At 36.5% G+C, this 18,999-nt stretch overlaps 1 protein-coding gene across 12 annotated transcripts in view; it reads right to left on the bottom strand.

Moving 5' to 3' along the window:
• Window positions 1-18,999, bottom strand: part of Ncoa2 (nuclear receptor coactivator 2) — a 264,620-nt gene that overhangs the window by 95,047 nt on the left and 150,574 nt on the right. For 11 of the 12 annotated variants that reach the window (XM_071602300.1, XM_071602298.1, XM_071602304.1 and 8 more), the window contains 2 exons: window positions 4,149-4,253; window positions 1,153-1,325 (listed from right to left, as the gene is read on the bottom strand). In XM_071602300.1, the coding sequence (XP_071458401.1) occupies window positions 1,153-1,325; window positions 4,149-4,234 (259 nt within the window). In that variant the 5' untranslated portion in view covers window positions 4,235-4,253. Of the gene's footprint in view, window positions 1-1,152; window positions 1,326-4,148; window positions 4,254-7,313; window positions 7,500-18,999 lie in introns of those variants that run through there. The other variant, XM_071602303.1, reaches the window with a different exon arrangement.

Raw genomic sequence — 18,999 nt, 5'->3', positions numbered from 1 at the left:
TGAGCACTACGTATAATTTTGATGGAGGAACCAGAAAATAAAGGCTGATTTTCAGAGTGGACTGGTATGAGTTGTATATGCTATATGTATACGTTAAAGTTCTTAGAAGATAAAACAAATGTAGTTCTATTTAAAACTTACCTCATACCCAGCACTGCAAAAAAAAAAAAAAAAAAAGAAAAAAGAAAGAAAAATGCTATGATGATAATATACTAACAGGTAGCAAGATTTTATGATTGATCAGGAGCAAATGTAGTTTGAAGCTCCTATATCTATCTGTAAAGACAAACTATTTTTTCTAAAATCTGCCTTTTCAAATATTATATAAAAGGTAAATTAAAAAATATGACCTTGAAGAGGATGTATTCAAAAACAAACAAGAGATGATAATCTCCCTGGCCCTGAAGGAAAGGAGCATATGGATACTTCAGAGCACATATTAGTTCTGAGCACCAAGACACTGCCCATACATGCCTAAGATTTATTTTTGGCACCACAAAATCAAAAGTGTTTTCAAAATATTATTTTCTTAATTTTTCTTCTGTAGGCAAAAATATCAAAAGAAGAGAAGCATAAAATTATCTCAGAAAAAAAGAAAACCACAGGAAGAAAGCTGTCACGTTCTGGGTTTCGACTTCACAAAAGAATTTTTACTGGAGATTAGAGCCTTTCGAATCTCTTGTCATTCAGGATATGAAATTCTAATCCAGTGGCATGGCCAGTTGAGACTCAGACTTAATCAAATATGCTGACTAGCTGAAACAGGAGGTGGTTCACTTCCTTACTTCTGGTTTCCATCTCAAACTGGCTTCTTACTTACAAATTATGACAGTCACTTACTGTGCAAGCTATGAAAACTTCAAGTGGGGGAGGAGAACCAGTGGGCCCCCCTAATTGAGTTCACTATATGAAGCGTTAGATCACCCTGACTCACCTCAGTCTCCCCTGTCTTTAGGGAATGGTTGAATTTTATATAAAGCCTATTTATAAACCACGGCAAGCGATACTTGCATTCATCTTATACTGTGACATCATTTCCTCATCAATAATTTAAGCATAAGAAATGGATGAAAGGGACTCTGAACGGACTTCTCACACATAGAAAAACAGAAACCAACTCTACTCTCTAAGATATTAATTCAGTCCTCTTACCTTGCTCTTTGATCTGACGAATTTGCTTCACAGTTTCTTTTAAGATTGCACATTTGTCAGGTTTGAAGTTAAAGTTGTCTATATCATTAAAATTTGCAAAAATCAGCTCTGCAAGTTCTTCTATGTATTTATTTTCCTGTTCACGATTACGTTTCTCAGTGTTCCTTTTGGGGCTAAAAAGAAGGAACATATTTTAGTTTAAGTATATGAAAAGATAAACACAATAAGCTAGTTTTAATAAAACACAGCAAACAAGAGTTACCTATATAAACACAGAAGCACTTTAGGAGGAAAAAAAACAATTTGTCCTAAAATCTTGCATGTTTTAAAAAATTCAAACTTATACCAGTTTGTAATTATACATTTATTACTTATGTGATTATTTGTTCAATGTGCTTAACCTCTCCCACTCTACTATCAGCTTCAACATGACAAGATTCTCCATGATTTTGTTTACTATAGTGCTTAACACAGTGTTTCATACCACTTGGACTCCAATTTATTGGCAAATAAATAAAGGAATGTTTTTAAAAAAGGTAAAAGAGGTTAGATTTATAAATATTTGAAATTAAGATTAGTAAAAGAAGAAAGGCAAGTTAAACTAGCTAAAACTATAAATACATTTCAATGACTGTTGGTAAAACATAAATAATGAAAACAAATCTTCATGGTTTCGAACTTTTTTAGGACGATAGCAATCAAATCCAGTAGCCCTTTAAAGATAATTCAAAAAGTCACAATACAGCTCGAAACAAAAGCGAAACTGACCTAGGATATTTGTTAACTGTCCAAGCTGAATGACATGCAAAATACAAACAACCCGTCTGAGTTCAGCAAAAGTTTTAAAAAGTTAATGGAAGGGACAAAATCTTCTATTTGAATCTGACAAAACTGCCAACTCAAATGTTGCTTTTGATAATAACAATGTATAATTATTTTCTCAAGTGTCATGGGAGGTGCACTAAATGCATTCAAAACAATACAATAAGGAAGAGAAGCCAGGTGTTTAATATATAGCAGATTTCTGTATTTTTACATATTACACTAACTTTAAAGATTTGGAAATTTGTAAAATATGTCCATGTATTTGTCTCCATCAGTTTTATTTTTATTAAACAATACACCTAAAATTTAACATAATTTCTTCATTTTGTAGCAGCTATATGATTTATCCGGATCACCAAGTAAGTTACTAGAAGAGCAGGGAAAAGATGATTTTTCCCCCCCAAATCTCACTTTTATACCATTTTATCAAGTGCTGTGAAAGACGGGGTGGTTGAAGGCTTAGAAGAGCCTAGTTCCCATTTTGGCCCCCTCTGCCTTCCTCTGCTACCCTCCAATTAACCCATACTACCCCCACATTGCACAGGATAATAAATAAATGACGAATAGGTGAGAAAGGGAAACTGGATTACAAAGAGCCCTGAGAGCGCACCGGGCAGAGGCTCAGAGACAAGTATACCCAACCATGGCACCAGCTCAGCATGGCATCAAGTAGGCAACAGCCTGTTACCAGGAACAATTTCCATTTATCAAACTGCCTCCCTAGGTAGGATTCCTGCGTATTAAATGCAGTCTGACAGCCAGAAAGTTGTGGTTTACCAGGAAGCACTAGAAAATCTAGAGGCAGCACCCAGCAGCCTGGGCTGGGATGTGGAGATAGGCTTGTTTTGCTTGGCAACCAGAGTGGGAGAGAAGGGAATATAAAACACTCTTCTCGTTTCCTTCTTGATGACTTTTCCTAGCCCTCTTCCCTACTGTCTCTCTATCTGATTTTATATATATTAATTAAACTGGCTCTTAGATAGAAAAGGCTGTTTTCTTTCTTTTTTTTTTAAGAGAGAATTTTTTTTTAAATATTTATTTTTTAGTTTTCAGGGGACACAACATCTTTGTTTGTATGTGGTGCTGAGGATCAAATCTTGGCCGCACGCATGCCAGGTGAGTGCGCTACTGCTTGAGCCACATCCTCAGCCCTGAAAAGGCTGTTTTCATTTAACTTTTAAAATATTTTATTGGACTAAAAAGTCTCTCTTCTACCTTTCTTCCCTCTTTTTCAAGTTCTCATCCACCAAAATGGATAATAATTATATTGCCTGGTTATCCTACAACAAGATAAATAATAGATGCTTTTTATTCCTTTTTTGTACATATGGTGGTATGCTCTATCAACACTTTCTAAACCTGTTATTTCTATGTCACAATATTCTTAAGCGATCGTTTTTGTATTAACCCATAGAATGTTCTCATTCTTCATCATCACTGTGTTGTGTTCCAGGTTACAGATGTACCACAGCTGTTTAAAGTTCTCTCCATTCAGTTTTTGCCTAATCTTTTATAATTATAAACAATGTTGTTACGAGTAACCACAAATGTACACTTGGATATGTGAAAGCACATCCTAGAACAATTCCTAGAAGTGGAACTGCTAGTTCAAAGAGGATATGCATTTATAATTTCAATACTGCCAAATTACCCTACATGGAGGTTCTAACAATATACACTTCCAACCAAAATATATAAAATAAAACTTGCTTTAAGTTGTTTAGTTGTTTTGTTTTTCACTGAAGGTCCACCATCTTTATTTTTAACTCAAAAGAAAATGGATTTCAGCAAACAAATAAGAACCCAGTATAACACGAAGAACAAATCTTTTTACTACAGGATCTACTGGTTACAATATTCTATGATCTAGCAGAAAAGAAAATATGAAAACTCAAGATTATAGAATGAACTGGTTATTAAGAGTCAAATACACAGGGGACATCAGAAGTATATAGCTTTCCTTTTTCTTATAAAGAATAAAATCTTTAACTGATTAGCATATTCAAAATAAAAGCTAAAACATTTAAAAGTTTAACTGTTAAGGAGGAAAATTAAATACTATATTTGTATTTGGACTAAAATCGATACTAAAATAACAAAGAAAAATGCAAAGCTTTAACATAAAATACCAATCCCTCACCATCCCCCCGCCCCCCAAGCAAAAATCTAACCTGGGTCCAAGCTGGTCAGGACATTCCTTGCGCTTTCTTGTCTCTGCCCTGGATGGGTCAGAGGTATTTTCTCCCATCCCACTCATCTTGAACACATATCAGCAACTAAAATTAAAAAGACAGATAAAGAGCTGATGATAAAGAATCTGATGATTTTGCCAACAGTTAAAGAACTCTTGACTTTAACAAGAAATTTGACAACACTAATCAACACATTGTTTTGATATACGTGCATGTATTTCTAATGATATGTCTGATATATTTTTCTAACCTTGCTTAAAGCAAATGGAAGGATTAACATTTAAACATTTAAGAAACAAAGCAGCCTACCTCTTTGGGCCCAAACTCTTCAAACAGGAGTTGGATTTCAACAGCACCATGAGCTACAACCTGCTAGCTCTGGGACCCGGCCACTGAGAGAGTTTCAGGGGCTCTCTTGCACCATGTGGAAATGACAGGTGTTGTAAGTAAGGGGCTCCTCCCAGTCTCTGTTTTGGGTTAGCCAATGTGAAGTCTATGCTGCAATAGCTCACCCATGACAGACAGCCCAAGGACGCAGCAGTGCTACAACACTTGATTAAAAGATTACAAATTTAGCCAGGTAGATCTGACACCCTTGTGGTGGCCCCAAGTTCCTACCCCTCAAATGGAGGCTCTTCCTGCCTCCCTAAGAAGCTGATGTGCAGGTTTCTCCTGCTGCCACAGCATCACTGCTCCTCTGTTGGTGTCCTCTCTCCAGGGCAGCTGGCCTCCCTCCCTGCACACTGCTGGGTGGCTTCCTCTCTCACATCCTGCTGCTGCAGACTTTCCTCCCCTCAGCTGGTTCTAGCTGCTATCACCTAAGGTCTTCACGCACTCCAAAATCAGGGGAACTACTGCCTCTGAGGGAGCATGTGGAACTTTTTTCATAATAAGAGAATAATTATGCTCACAATGGTCATCGCTAACAGAACCAAAATACTACTGGGACCATATAAGAATGAGGGAGTGACACGAAGATGAAGAACCAAAAAAGCCAGAGAGACTAATAAAGTATGAATACAGCAGAAAAGACCTCAAGGTGCTTAATAATTGTTTGGAAAGGGAAAAAAACAAATGCAGCCCCAAAATACAAGTCACCATTTAAAAACCTTTCCTAGAAATCCCATTTGATACTATTTCTCCTTCCTCTGTCCCCAGGCTTCTAAATAATCTTTGTTCTCCTTTAGTTTTTATAGTGGCTTTTCTTCCTTTCTAGGTCAGAAAAAGTCGGAGAGAAGGCCAAGTCAGTGGAAAACCAAGAACTTAAGGGAGACACCAGAGAGCAATGGGCCCATCAAGAGCAAGGACAAAGAGCGAGGCAGGCTAAGGAAAGCAGTATCTCACACCCATCATGGTATCACCACCACGTACCAATTAAATTGCCCAACTGCTTCCTTCCGTGGAGTCTGAGTTGTCCAGTCTCACTGCAACTGTTTCTTCTGGCCACTGTTCTGATCCAAGAGGGCAGTAGAGCCAATTGTTTTATTTAAAAGAGTCATGTGTAAGTAGAATGAAGAAATAGCCTATCAGCTGAGGAAGGTTGAGCCAATCACACAATTCAGGAGGTCACATGGAGGATACAATTTGAAAGCTAAGCCTGAGCTTCCTGCTGGAGGGAGTAATGTAACCAAGTCCCAAGGTCCTGTTTTGTGCTCACATTTTTGGCCTGATAATAAGTATAATCTGTATTTAGTTACTATTAATTTAGTATTTACTATGTAACCCAGTAAATTACAGATTCAAAGACAGATTATGAGAGGTAGCATTGCAGAGAGGCCAAGGGCCAGTATCCATGTCTGAGCTTCACCACTTGGTCAGCTGTATGACCTTGACAAGCTACTTCACCCTTCATGCTGTAATGACCTCGTCTGTGAAATGGAGATAGTCATTAGCATCTATAGCACAGGCTACCAGGTGGATTAGTAAATGTCAAAACTGGGAGTTATATACAGGCTTATAGAACTCCTACTCTTAACTAATGTTACTGCAAAGAGCCCCCTTATCGCATCAGCTGTTCTTCATCTATCACAAAGGCACAGGCAAGGTCAGGGAAGAAACAAATTCTGCCTTGTATGGGCTTCTGCGCTTGACTCTGTTCCTTTTATCTAAACATCATTAATTCATTCATTCATTCATTCAACAAAGACTACTTTGCCACTGTAAATGAGATTCAGTGCCATAAGAAACATAAACAGTAATGTTGCTCTCAAGAAGACAGGCTGACAGGAGAGATAAATTTGTATATAGGAAACACTCCAATAAGGACAAATATATATTATACATTTGACTTGCACTCCTCTGTACTGCGAGATCCGAGAAAAGAGAGCTGAACTGGCTGTTAAAGAGGAAGTATGGAGCCTAGACTGAGGACAGCATATGATTCTAAATAGGTGGGTTGGGAGCCAGGCCACTGCAGGAGGTTTGCAGGTACAGAAAAGAAAAAACCTGAAGGAATATCAGAGCCCTTCTCAGATGATACCCTATAAACATTCCATTTTTCAGTACTACTTTCTGAAACACAGTTCCCATAGTTTCACTCATGAGCATATGGGAAAAAACATTACATACCCAACCTAAGTAAGCTTTCAACAAATAACCTAGGTAAATTTCACCCTGGAAGCAGTTTTCTATATGACATTAAAATATAATCTTTTTAATATTTAGCATAATGTCCCATATAGCAGGTATAAGTAAAAATTTTTACTGATGAAAATAGCTATTTTTTTCCCCCAGAGTATCATCAGGTATATTAGAAAAGTACAGTACTACCAGAAAGATCAGAAAGCTTTTCAATGGACAATTAAAATAAATGACTATCTTACTTAGTTATTTGTACTCAGTTTGGGGGTTGAACATTAGGATCAGCATCATGTACTTAAAATTTCCCCACAATATGTTAATAACGGTGACAATGCATGAGGAGACAGCACTGACACATTCAGCACAGGGCCTAGAGATGAGGAGTACAGCAGGATTGAGGGTTCTCCAGTCTTAGTAGAGCCATTTCAACACACCGTCTTTGTTTGGCTTGTTCCTTCCCAAAGTTAGTGTATAACCACTCACTCTGGAGTTTCAAAACATCACTAATTTACTCTTGAAGTAAGTTACTTAAGCCAAGTTTCTCTTTTCATTATGTGATGGTACCTTAAACACATTTCCTCAAAATCTTCAAGGCTTCTGCTTTATGAACATGATGGCTTTTTAATTTTTCTGTGTCTGCCCCATATGTCCTCTTTTCTGCACAATTTTCTCTGGGCTGTAAGTCCTCAGTAGATATTTCCAACCAACCCTAATACCACTAAAGGGAAAAATGGTGGATGGGAGACGGCAAGGCCCAGAGGACTTGGCCAAGTCAAGGAAAGGAGAGTCCCCTGCAGGGCCCCATCAGGTTGAGGACTTGCCAACATCACAGGGGTGGCCCATCTGAATCCCTGCCAGTCACCTAGGGAAAACAAAAAGAAGACAGATCTGAGAGAAGAGGAGGAAAAAGAAAAAGAAAAAGAAGAGGAAAGAAAGAAGGGGGTGGGTGAAGGAGGAAGGGAGAGAATTTAAGGTAGGGGCATGGAAGGGAGGAGGGTGGTAAGAGGGTGACAGGCAGCCAGCGGTAGCTGCTGTCCTGGAGCAGACACGTGGATTTATGACTTGCTCTTCAGTGAGTGAACCAAATAAATAACAGTGAGCCTCATTAACGAGGTGCTCTAGGAGAAGAACTGTGGCGCTCTCATTCAGATGACTGACTGATATTTTTAACACCCTGTGTGAGGCTTGGCTGGCAGTGAGTGTCAGCATTTCACTCGTAGTATGTGGCGAGGGCTGGTGAGTTCATTTTTTTCCCCACAACTCAAAATACTGGGTAAGGCAGCAGCAACACAGGTAGACAGACAGAGGTCAGATAGAAAAGTGATTTCCTTTTAGACTTATTCACAGAAAAATATCAAAAGTTAAATAATCTAAATGGAGAGAAGAGTATTAATGCATGTTTTGTAAATCAAAGTTAAAAATTAATTTTCAATGAAAAAGTAGAAGACGGAAAATACTGCAGTGCAGCACTTAAGGTTTAAAATTTTATTTTGTAGCCAGCCCTAAATGAACAGTTCCTTAAGGGTTCTGTATGTTTTCAACATTCACATGAAATTAAAATTCTTGAACATGTCACTCTCAGTTCTCAAACTGTTCAATGTAAATCAAAAACTGAAAATGATACCAGTTAACTCTTGGGCTGATGATAATTACAGTCATTGAAAGCAAACCAGTTTCTACCAGATGTTGGGAGTTGTGAAGGACAAAACTGGAAAAGAAGTTTCTCTTTGTCCATTCTTGTTATCTATAACCACACAATATCCCTGCTGAAACTTTACTGTGACAGTACATCCTCCTTCTTATCCTTTGATATCAACTTGTAGGAACTAGATTATAGAGGAAAGTGCTACAGCCACAAGATTCACCAAGTTTTATTTTTTAAAAAGTAACAATATTCTGGAAGGGGTCAACAACGCCAGTCAAATCCTTAGCTAAGGACAGAGAGAAAAAAAAAAAGTCAAATCCTAATGTGGTTTGAAAGTACATTCTTCTTTCATAGAACTCATCCATATAACTTATAAGGTAACACAGCTATTGCTTGCTAAACAGCTTCACAACCATTAAAGCTAGTTAATCATCCAGAATTCATGTAAACGATAATGTGTATTTTATCTTTTATCAGTGTAGGCCATCTTCCAAACAACACCTGTAAAACTGTCAGATTTATTATATGCTGCACAAATTCACTTAAAGGATAATACAGTTGCTGAAATCCACACATAATAAAGTGATTGAACATCAGATCTGTTGCTAGCTCTAAGAAGTATCTGCAAAAAGTCAGATACTCTCTCAGAGTCCTTACTTTGAGATGATAGATACAATGAAATTTATATGGAAACAAAACACAAAGAGCTGCTTAAACAACTTGTCTTATTAACACCTCCAAGAGGAGTACCTACCTGTTAAATCATCTAGTCTAGCTCTTGAGGAGAGCAGAAAGCCCCTACAGCTTCCAAGGCCTTCCAGGTTGTGTGTGTGTGTGTGTGTGGGTGTGCGCGCGCGCGTGCGCACGCTGGGAATGGAACCAAAGGCCTCCCACAGCCTAGACAAGCGCTCGCCCACTGAACTACATTCCTAGTCCTCCTCCTTCTTTTTTCTGAATTCTCTTTGCGAAAGATATATGAAATCATCATGTAATGTGTCAACTGATTCTACACAAATTTTTAAGACCAAGAAATGCTCAAGCAATATAAAAATATACATAAATCACCACTTAAATTCTTCTCCATTTCTGTTCTACTAAACTATAAAAGGGTAATCTTCCAGAGAGCTGTAATTGCTCAGATGCCCTCCTTAAAGCTAAAGGTACATTCTGTACTGATTTATCAAAAAATGAAAACATTAGCTCATTCTAAACTCCAGTTTTTCCCTCAAAGTATACTGTGTTCTGGGGGGGGGGGGATCCCTTTATTATACAAAAACAAATTTCTGGGCCAGTCTCTGATAAGTCTAAAGAAACATAGTATCTAATGCTTCAATAAACAGAATGTGCTTTTCAGCTGTGGATTCCTGAGAAAAGTAGAAAACAGTGGGCCAAACCTTGGGAGCTGGTCAGATGACACAGATAAAGACACCCAATTGATGGAGGAGAGGAAACACCTCCTTCCAAATAGTGTTAATTGGCTAAAATTACCCAAAGCAAACATTATTTTGACAAGACCCAAGTTTTGGCAACAGTTAAATAAATACTCTATACAGACTATGCAAGGATATATTTTTGAGGCATACAAAGAAAGAAGCATCATATGTGCAAATAAAATAAGTAGAACTATGTAGATTTACTAAACAGAGGAATGAGAGCACATGGAAAAAAAAATCAAACTTTTTCTTCCTGCTGGCAAACAAGTAATGCATTTAACACAGTGACAGAGGGTACTAAATAACATTTCAAGATATTTTAGTTGGCAAAATGGTATAATATTTTCCCCAAAGCATTATTACTCTTTTTACTAGATCGTAAGAACACTTTTAATTTTATCTTTATATAACACTATGGCACTTCTTGGTTTTCACATAATAGAATTTTAATTTATCTCACATCATACAGTCTGTATTATAGACAAACTACAGTCTGTACCTACAGTTTCACTCACAAAACTGCACATTAATTCATACAGTGACAACAGTCAGCATGCAAAGCTAAAGAAGACTCACTGCAAATAAATCCAGAATAAAAGACATCTTATTTGGAAACAAATGCTCAATACAACTTTCTAGTTTACTGCAATATACTGTACGTTTGACTTTCGAAATAACTGCAATAAATGCCAGACACAAACTCCTCTCATTAGAACATGATTTTCAATAGTAAAATATTAGCAGTTTACAGTTGGGTACAGGATTAAAGAAAACAACATATACTACAACTACAGCTACTCTCCAAGTAAAATGGCTTTAGCACCTACCTTCTGCATGCTGTATCCTAGTCCACGAAACAGTAATAACAGTGTATAAACAAATGTTTAAGCTAAAAATTCCTTCCTTCTCAATATGCTCTGCTCTTAGATTTACTTTTGTATAATGGCCTCAAAGTGGTATATTAGACAGTAACTAGAAGACAAATTCCATTTTCTGACTGAAAGCCAATAATACTCATGAATTTTTTAGCTGAAAGACACTTCAAGATGCCATTGGGAAGACTGTAATAAACACATTAGGCTGCAAATGGGCAGCAGCAGCTCTTTAACACATGCTGCAATAATCAAATAAATGGCTAACTTCATGTTCACTGGTGACACAAATATTTTGCTGTAACATTTTCATCATCTACATTTCTCTTAAAGAAGGAGGAAAAACTCTCTTAAAGACTTGTCGGAAAAATTCAGTGCAGAGTAGCAGAGAGCTGTTCTATACTCTTTACCAACGGGGAAAATGTCTAGTCTGACATCAGTGGCCTGAGATGGTTTCTACTTTCTGAATTCTCATAGACTAAGTTCCTTAACATAGCCAGCCACTGGGCTGCTTATATATTCAAGGACGTCAGCTGGTGCTAATATGTCCAGGAATAGCAAGACTACGTTTTAATAAGGCCTCAGATGAGAAAACATCACAGGAAGAAGTTGCATTCCTCCCATAATGTAACGTTTTCCTTCCCTTTCCAGCAGGGTATACTTAGCCTCTATTTAGTATTCTGAAAACCAGTTTTCACTGAAGGCTTAAGCATTCTGGAAAACAGGCAAACAAGAAAATAATGTAGTATTTGTGTTTGATTTTCATAACTTATTCAGATCAAAAAAATTTTTTTTCTGGTCTTTTTTTCCTTTCTTTTCTTTTTTGGTGGTGGTGGTGCTGGAATTCTAGGACTTTTCTATGCTGAACAAGCATTCTACCACAGAGATATACCCTCAGCCTGTAATTATCTTTCTTTATTCTGAAACCCATCTTAGATTTCTTTGAGATGAAAAATTCCTGAACAGATAAGTGAGTCCTCTCTGATATGTTTCTTTTGTTGTTTTTCTGGCTCACACGTATTGAAAACTTATGAGTTAGGCACTCTGTACGTAGCTCCTGCTTAAAACCCCATCTTGAAGATATATTAAGGTACATGTGTGTATACATAGAGACATGTATCTATGTCTATCTATCTATCTTACACATCATTTAACCTCTTTGACCTGCTTCCACAGAATTTACCTAAGTCACAGAAAATAAATAATGGGTCAGGATTCAAATTCAGGTTTAATTAAAAAACTATTACTTGCTGAGTGCTTAGTATGTTGTCAGGCGCACCCTACATATTTTGCATATATAAATTTATAATAACATGATTAGAACTATTTTACAGATGAAGAAATTGAGGTACAGAAGAGAGAATTTAATTTGACCAAGGCCACATGGAAGTTTTAATTTGCTTTTATAAGCAAATCCAAAACAGTTCCTCAATTCTTAACCACTGTAATGTGGGTACTGAAGGTTCCTATTCAGTACTCTTAATACTTTCACTTAGAGAGAAATTTATAAGCTTGAGTTTAATTACATAAATCAGTATATTTATATTTTTTTCCTATGGTCCTGGGGATTGAACCCAGAACCTTGTGCAGGCTAAGGAAGCACTTTACCACTGAGTTACATTCCCTGCCTCAGAAATCAGTATATTCTACTTTAACTTAGTAAATAGTGGCTACATAATTTGAAAGATTTTTTTGTTTTTCTAAAAATGTTCCAGTATCATTGTAAAATGCAAAATGGATTCTTTCTATAAAATACATACATATTTTAGAATCACCCGTTCATTCCTCCAATAAATAATTAATGCTTCAGGTACTGTTGTAGACATTGGGGACAGAGCCGTGACACAGCATACAAAAGTCCCTATCCTCCTGAAGCTCACATTCCAGTGCAGAAAGGAAACCATGCCTCAACTAATGAGCAATTATTCCCTGAAGACAAAGGAAATATTGTTATTACTGAATTCAGTATGACGTTAATGAAATAAAACCAGCTAAGAATTTTCTCTGGCACACCAAGAATGCTCAGTTTCATTCTAAGCAGTTTAAAAAAAAAAAACAACTCCTTATTTGACATAACCAGAAAGAGTAATTGGTTGATTTAAAAATTTAGTTATGAAGAATAATTATAGAAAATGATACATACTATTTTAATTAATAATTTCATTTTAACATTCAACATGAAAGTTTAGGTATTAGTCTTCATTGGAATTTCAGTGCTTATCTTGCATAAATCAATCCATAATTAAGACAATATTATTTCCAATTTTTATTAAAACAAACCTAGGACTTATAGACACTTAAGTGTTCTTAAAAGTTCTTTTAAGTCTGGGTTTCCATAGCTTATTATGAATGTGCTGCATATATCCACTTAGTAGCAAGTTTTGTCCACTTCATATTGAACCCAATTTCATAGAAATGAATGTATATTTTCAAATGCATGTAATAGGTTACATAATATTTAATTAAATTGTGCAATTAGAATAACAGGTATAACTGGCATAAACTGATTTGGAAACAATCTAGCTCTTGGTGGGCACACCTGGCTGCAGAAACATGGGGTACACTGGAGTTGCCCACCAGCCCATGGTACTCAGAGGTGGCTGCATCAGGTCTTGGTTTATAGAAGAGAATGCAAATCATGAGGATATTCCATGCTATGAGTCCAACAGAGACTGATCAAGAAAATCAGAATTCACACAAAGCTCAACTGAGGGCAGAGGTCATCAGCCCTTCAACAAATATTACTGGAATCTATTATGTGCCAAGCACAGTTCTATGATTTAAGAAATATAGCAATGAACAAAACAGACCAAGTCCATGACTCTTAGGTTCCAAGTGAAAAGCTGGTAGTCGAGGGATCATAAAACAAATACAATATTTACTATATCAGATAGTGATTAAAGCTATAGATATAGCTCTTTATTGATAAATAAGGTAGGATTAGGACAAGTTTAAAATAGAAAGGGGTGAACTTGGGCATGGTAGCACACATCTGTAATCCCAGCAGCTCAGAACACAGACAGGAGGACTGCAAATTCAAAGTCAGCCTCAAGCAACCTAGCAAGACTCTGGCTCAGTGGTTAAGCACCCCTGGGTTCAATCCCTGGTAAGCCCCCTCCCCATCGTCCAAAAAAAGGAGTTAAGGGGAATTTTCATATAGTCCTCTCTGATGGGTGACAACTGAGCAATCTTTCTAAGAAAACTAAGAGTCAGAATTTATTATGTAACCATTAAAGCAAAACATATGACTTCTCTCATGTAGAAGAAGAAGAAAAAGGAAAACATAAAATCAAAGGAAGACTAGTAGAGGAAAGGGACCAAGGGGTAGGAGACAGGGAGGGAGAAAGGGGAATGCGGGAGAGTGATATTGACCAAATAATATTGTTATATTATGTGCATGTACAAATGTGTTACAATAATCCCATCAGTATGTACGACTATATGTACCAATAAAAAATGAGGGGAAAAAGTAAAACATAAGAAAAGCTGTACAACGGCACAGCTAAGAGTACATCCCCTGGTGTCAACTTTGGTTTGGAATCCCTGGAATACCCACACTTCATTATATGACCTGAAGAAGTTATTTAATTAACCTCATCGGATCTCAATTTCTTCATTTGTAAAACTGGAGAAATAATAAGATACAGAGGCTGTTGAGAGTAGGAAATATAAAGGAGTCTGGCACATACTAAGGGCTTATTTAATTAAATATATATTATTTGAATTTAATAGTATGTGGATATTTATGAAATAATCTAAGCTGTTGGTGAAAACAGTTGGAGAGGAAAATTATACCAAAAAAAAAAGAAAAGAAAAGTTACCAAAGTATTAGCAGTTAAATTATTTTGATGAGGACTATGAGTGTAATTAAAAATTTATTATTTCCCAAATTTCTTTTCATTAATACATCAGTTTTATGAGTGTACAGTAAGAAAAAAGAAAGACAGGAGTGGGAGAAGGAGGGAAGGAAGAAGAGAAAGAAACCTGGCTGTGCTGTTGGTAAAAACAAAGTCCTCGCAAATCAAAGAGAAATTCTTATAAAACCAGCTCTTTAAGATGCAAATTATAAGTGTACATATTGCTTTCACGCAGATTTTCTAGGAGAACCCTGAAAAGGTGAACCTATTATACACTAAGTTGCATAAAGACTGCCCAAAGTGAATGAAAAAAGAGATCATTTTACTGATGAGATTTAGCAACAAAATTTGAAGTATAAATTATTTCCTTTGGTTAATCAAGGGCTATTTCTATAGTAATTTCCAAACCACCATAAGTATACAATAATTGTATACTTATAACTATATCTTAATTTACATTTCTCCAAATTTATACTAAATTCTTCCTTAACAGAAAGTCAGAAACTGATAGTTGAGACTCTTTACTATATCCTATTCTCTTTAACTTTATGAACTTTCTCATGTTTCCTCCCCTATGTGACTCTTTTAGAGCAAGAGCTTTTCAGCAAAAGTTACAAAAATACCTTACTTATTGTCATGAATAACTGATGGTTCCCAGTCTCTTGTTCCGAGCCCACCATGGAATATTACAATTAAAATGACACTTCTTCTGAATCAGGGCATCCTCCTGGCACCCACCTTCCTCATCAGCGGGCCCAGTGCAGTGCCAGGGGCGGCTGGCCTACACTGCTGCCTCCCACCCCAGTCACTGATGGGACTCAGTTCTTCTTCCCTTTACTCCATTACACTCACTCAACTCTTTAGAGTTCTTTATCTCTAATTAACAGGAGAAGAAAGTAGAGCCAAAACTTTTAAGTATGTTGCAGGGGAAAAGTATAGGACCTAAATTAAGGGCTTAAAGTTAGAGGAAAAAAATAAGATATATAGTTATAGCCCTTTTGGTAGTATAAATGACATTTCCTTACTAGGGTAAAACACATGCAAGAATTATTATTTTTTAAAATATGCTTTCGATGTGCTCTGTTTTCTACCATTCTTCTATACAAGTGGAAAATGAGGATGGAGGGAAAAGCTGGTTTGAGAAGACCTCTGGTTCATCTTCTCACTACACATATTCTTACGCGTACTTTTTGTCAAGTCTTATGATAAATCTAAGCAGTATTTGCTCTGAGGTAATGGCTGTTATTAAAAAGAAAAAGGGTGGGATGCAGTGGTGCATTCCTATAATCTCAGCGACTTGGGAGGAGGCTGAGGCAGGAGGATTGTCAAGTTTGGGGCCAAACTCAGCAACCTTAGTGAAGCCCTGTCTAAAAATTTTAAAAAGGATTGGGGCTGTACTCTAGCTCAGTGATAGAGTGCCTCTGGGTTCAATCTCCATTACTACTACTACTACTACTAATAATAATAATAATAATAATAATAATTATTATTATTATTATTTTTAAACGGCAGCTCTGGATCAATAGAGTCCTGTTCGTCTCCAATCCCAAATCAACTAAGCACTTTTATTTGTAACTAACACAACCCTACAGAAAAATTTGAGAATTACTTGAATTTAAAAAGTTATCTATAAGAATTAATTATTTGAGGGGCTTGTGGCTCAGTGATAGAGTGCTTGCCTACTATGCATGATGCACTGGGTTCAACTCTCAGCACCACATACAAATAAATAAAATAAAGGTCCATCAACAACTAAAAAAAATTTTTAAAAAGAATTAATTATTTGAAAAGAAATTTTAAATTACTTTCATATCTGAAAATGTGAGCTGAAATGATAAACATTTGTTTTTCTTTCTCAAATGTAAGATTTTAGTAATCACCAAAATTAACCGTAATGTGAAGTTTATGAGAGATTTCTATTTCTGATTAAGTTTCAAACCTGGAACACAAATAGTTGTCTGCAGAAGCATAATCATATTGCTATCATTAAGACTGCCAACAGAGCTCAGTTCTCTAACTTCAAAGTAAGAGGCCAGAGAGCCCTCTAGTTTCAGGGAACTTTGTGAAATATACACAGTAGCCAAGAAAAGCTAGAAATGCAGAGTTTTTTTTTCCCTTTGTGGAATAAAAATATAACTAGACTCAAGATTGATAGTTTCTAATTACCCTTTGGGTAGTTAGTACAAATTTAAACCCAAATGAGCTTGAAGTATACTACAATAATAAATTGATGGGCTAATAAGAGCAGTCTAGAATAGGCATTAAAAAGATTAAACAAACTTCTCTGATTTTATAATGTGTTGCTTTCCACCTTTGTTTTTAAAAATTTATTAATCTTAAAATGTTTCTGCACTAAAAGAACAAAGAACACTTGTTTTGTAAAGCTTACATCTTGTTTGGCCATTATCTTGCAAGTATTAAACACACAATGAAAATTCAAATAAATTAAGATAATTGCTTGACACCACAGAGATAGTTGACAGTATTTTATTCCTTATGTCTGGTACCAAAATCAAAGGGATCAGAATTCATTAAGCTGTGCCTGAAACCTTGGTTTCAACTGGGTTAAAATGATGTAGAGAAACTAATCCAGGTCTCAGAGGCCTAATGACTCATTATATGTGTGTTCATAAGCACACATGTACGATTTCTTTAGTTTGGTATTTTCTTTTTAAGTTAATATTTCAGAACCAAGAGCAGTAACTATTTCTTAGGGCAAAAACACATTTTGGATGATTAAGTTTGAGAAGGTTAAGTTTATAATTCATACAGGTCTCCTTTTGATATTAAAATATAACTTAAATTGCAGGCTTTTAACTTAAAATCTATTTTCATTTATTTCCTTCTGATGTTCAATTCAACTGTCCTGATAATTATAGAGTAGCTGCTAAGGGCAAATTACTATGCTCTGTGGACACTGCACTACAATCACTGAGTAAGAAACAGAACTCAATATCAAGAAATGGAAAATATAGGAAGAGAATACAAGTAGAGAACTAATCAACGTGGAAGATAGTATACATGACAAGTACAAAATGCTAATGGGGAGAATTACTTCTTGTTGCAGGGGGACTTGACAAAGGTTTTGTGAATGCCTGGGCTGGGTTGTAGAGAACAGATAGAATTCTCCGAAGTGAAGATGGGGTGGTGGTGAGCATGTACAAGATGACTTCAGGACCTCAAGGGGGTGGGCATTTGAGAAAAGAAAGGCTGGGCTAGAAGTGCTACAATAAGTGTGTGGTTAGCATGGTCATGGGACCTGCAGATGGGAGAGTCTAAATTCTTTGGCCCACATTGCCACCAGGCCTTGGTTGGTGCTGTAGTACCCTACCCAAACCAGAGCAGCCCTAGAATTGTGCTTCTCAAAGTGTCACCTAGGGGCTGTCAGTGATTGATGCCTTCTGGCTCTAGACCAGCTCCCTGAATGAGAGAGAGATCTAGGCTGGGCCTGGCCCTCTGCCTGTCAAGCTGGCCCTGAAATGCTGACTCCATGAAGCTGAAGAGCGACTGCCCCAAACTTCAGAGAGTGATTTTCCTGTCCCACCCCAGTGACCTGATATCGGATTAACTCGTAGTTATCATTTTTATCTGTGAGGGAGAATAAAAGGAAAGAAAAAACAGTGCGCATTTTTATTCATTCAATTCAATTTAGTTACCAGGTTATTTGGTTAAGAACTTACTTTGCAAAGCTTGAAAACCTTAAAAGTTAGAACAAGTAGTAGTAGTTTCTGTTAGTTTAATAAGCTGTAAGCACAATGAAAAGTTTTCAGCTAGAGATGGTAAAATCACAGTTATGTTAGAGAGAATAGCATGGCAGTGGCATAAAGACATTTCTGGCAGTGTGGGGAGGAGAGGCTAAAGGACAGCTGATAGGAGGTTGCAAAAAGCCACATATGGTATGATTGCATTTATATGAAATGTCTAGAATAAGCAACTCCATAGAAACGGAAAGTAGATTAGTGGTTACCAGGGGCTGGGGCAGAGGGGTGGGGGTGGTTGGGGAAATGGAGAGTGACTGCTAATGAGTACAGGGTTTCTTTTTGGGTTGATGAAAACATTCTGAAATTAGATAATGATGATGGTTGTACAATGTGAATAAACTAAGTACCACTGAATGTATACTTTGTAAGGCTAAATTTTATGTTATGTGGATTTAAAGTCAAAAAAGCTATTATTAAAGATAAACAACCCAAAACCTCCAGAAAACAACAACAACAAAAAAACCATAAGCAATAAAGCTTGATGCGGATAACCTTGCTAAACTATGTAACAGGGAAATGGACAGTCTGCAAGTATCTATAACACAATTCCAAGCAAGAAGCACCTCTCTAATAACATTCATCCCAAATGAATCTTCCTTCTTATTTTTGTGAAAGAGATTAGAATATGAATTTAATTTCTTTTTTCTTTTCCTTTTTGTGATAATGGGGATTTAACCCAGTA

Source organism: Marmota flaviventris, chromosome 15, assembly GCF_047511675.1.
Source record: "Marmota flaviventris isolate mMarFla1 chromosome 15, mMarFla1.hap1, whole genome shotgun sequence".
Classification (NCBI taxonomy): Eukaryota; Metazoa; Chordata; class Mammalia; order Rodentia; family Sciuridae; genus Marmota; species Marmota flaviventris.
The sequence above is the reverse complement of the archived record's forward strand: the minus strand, read 5'-3'. Positions and strand labels throughout refer to the sequence as shown.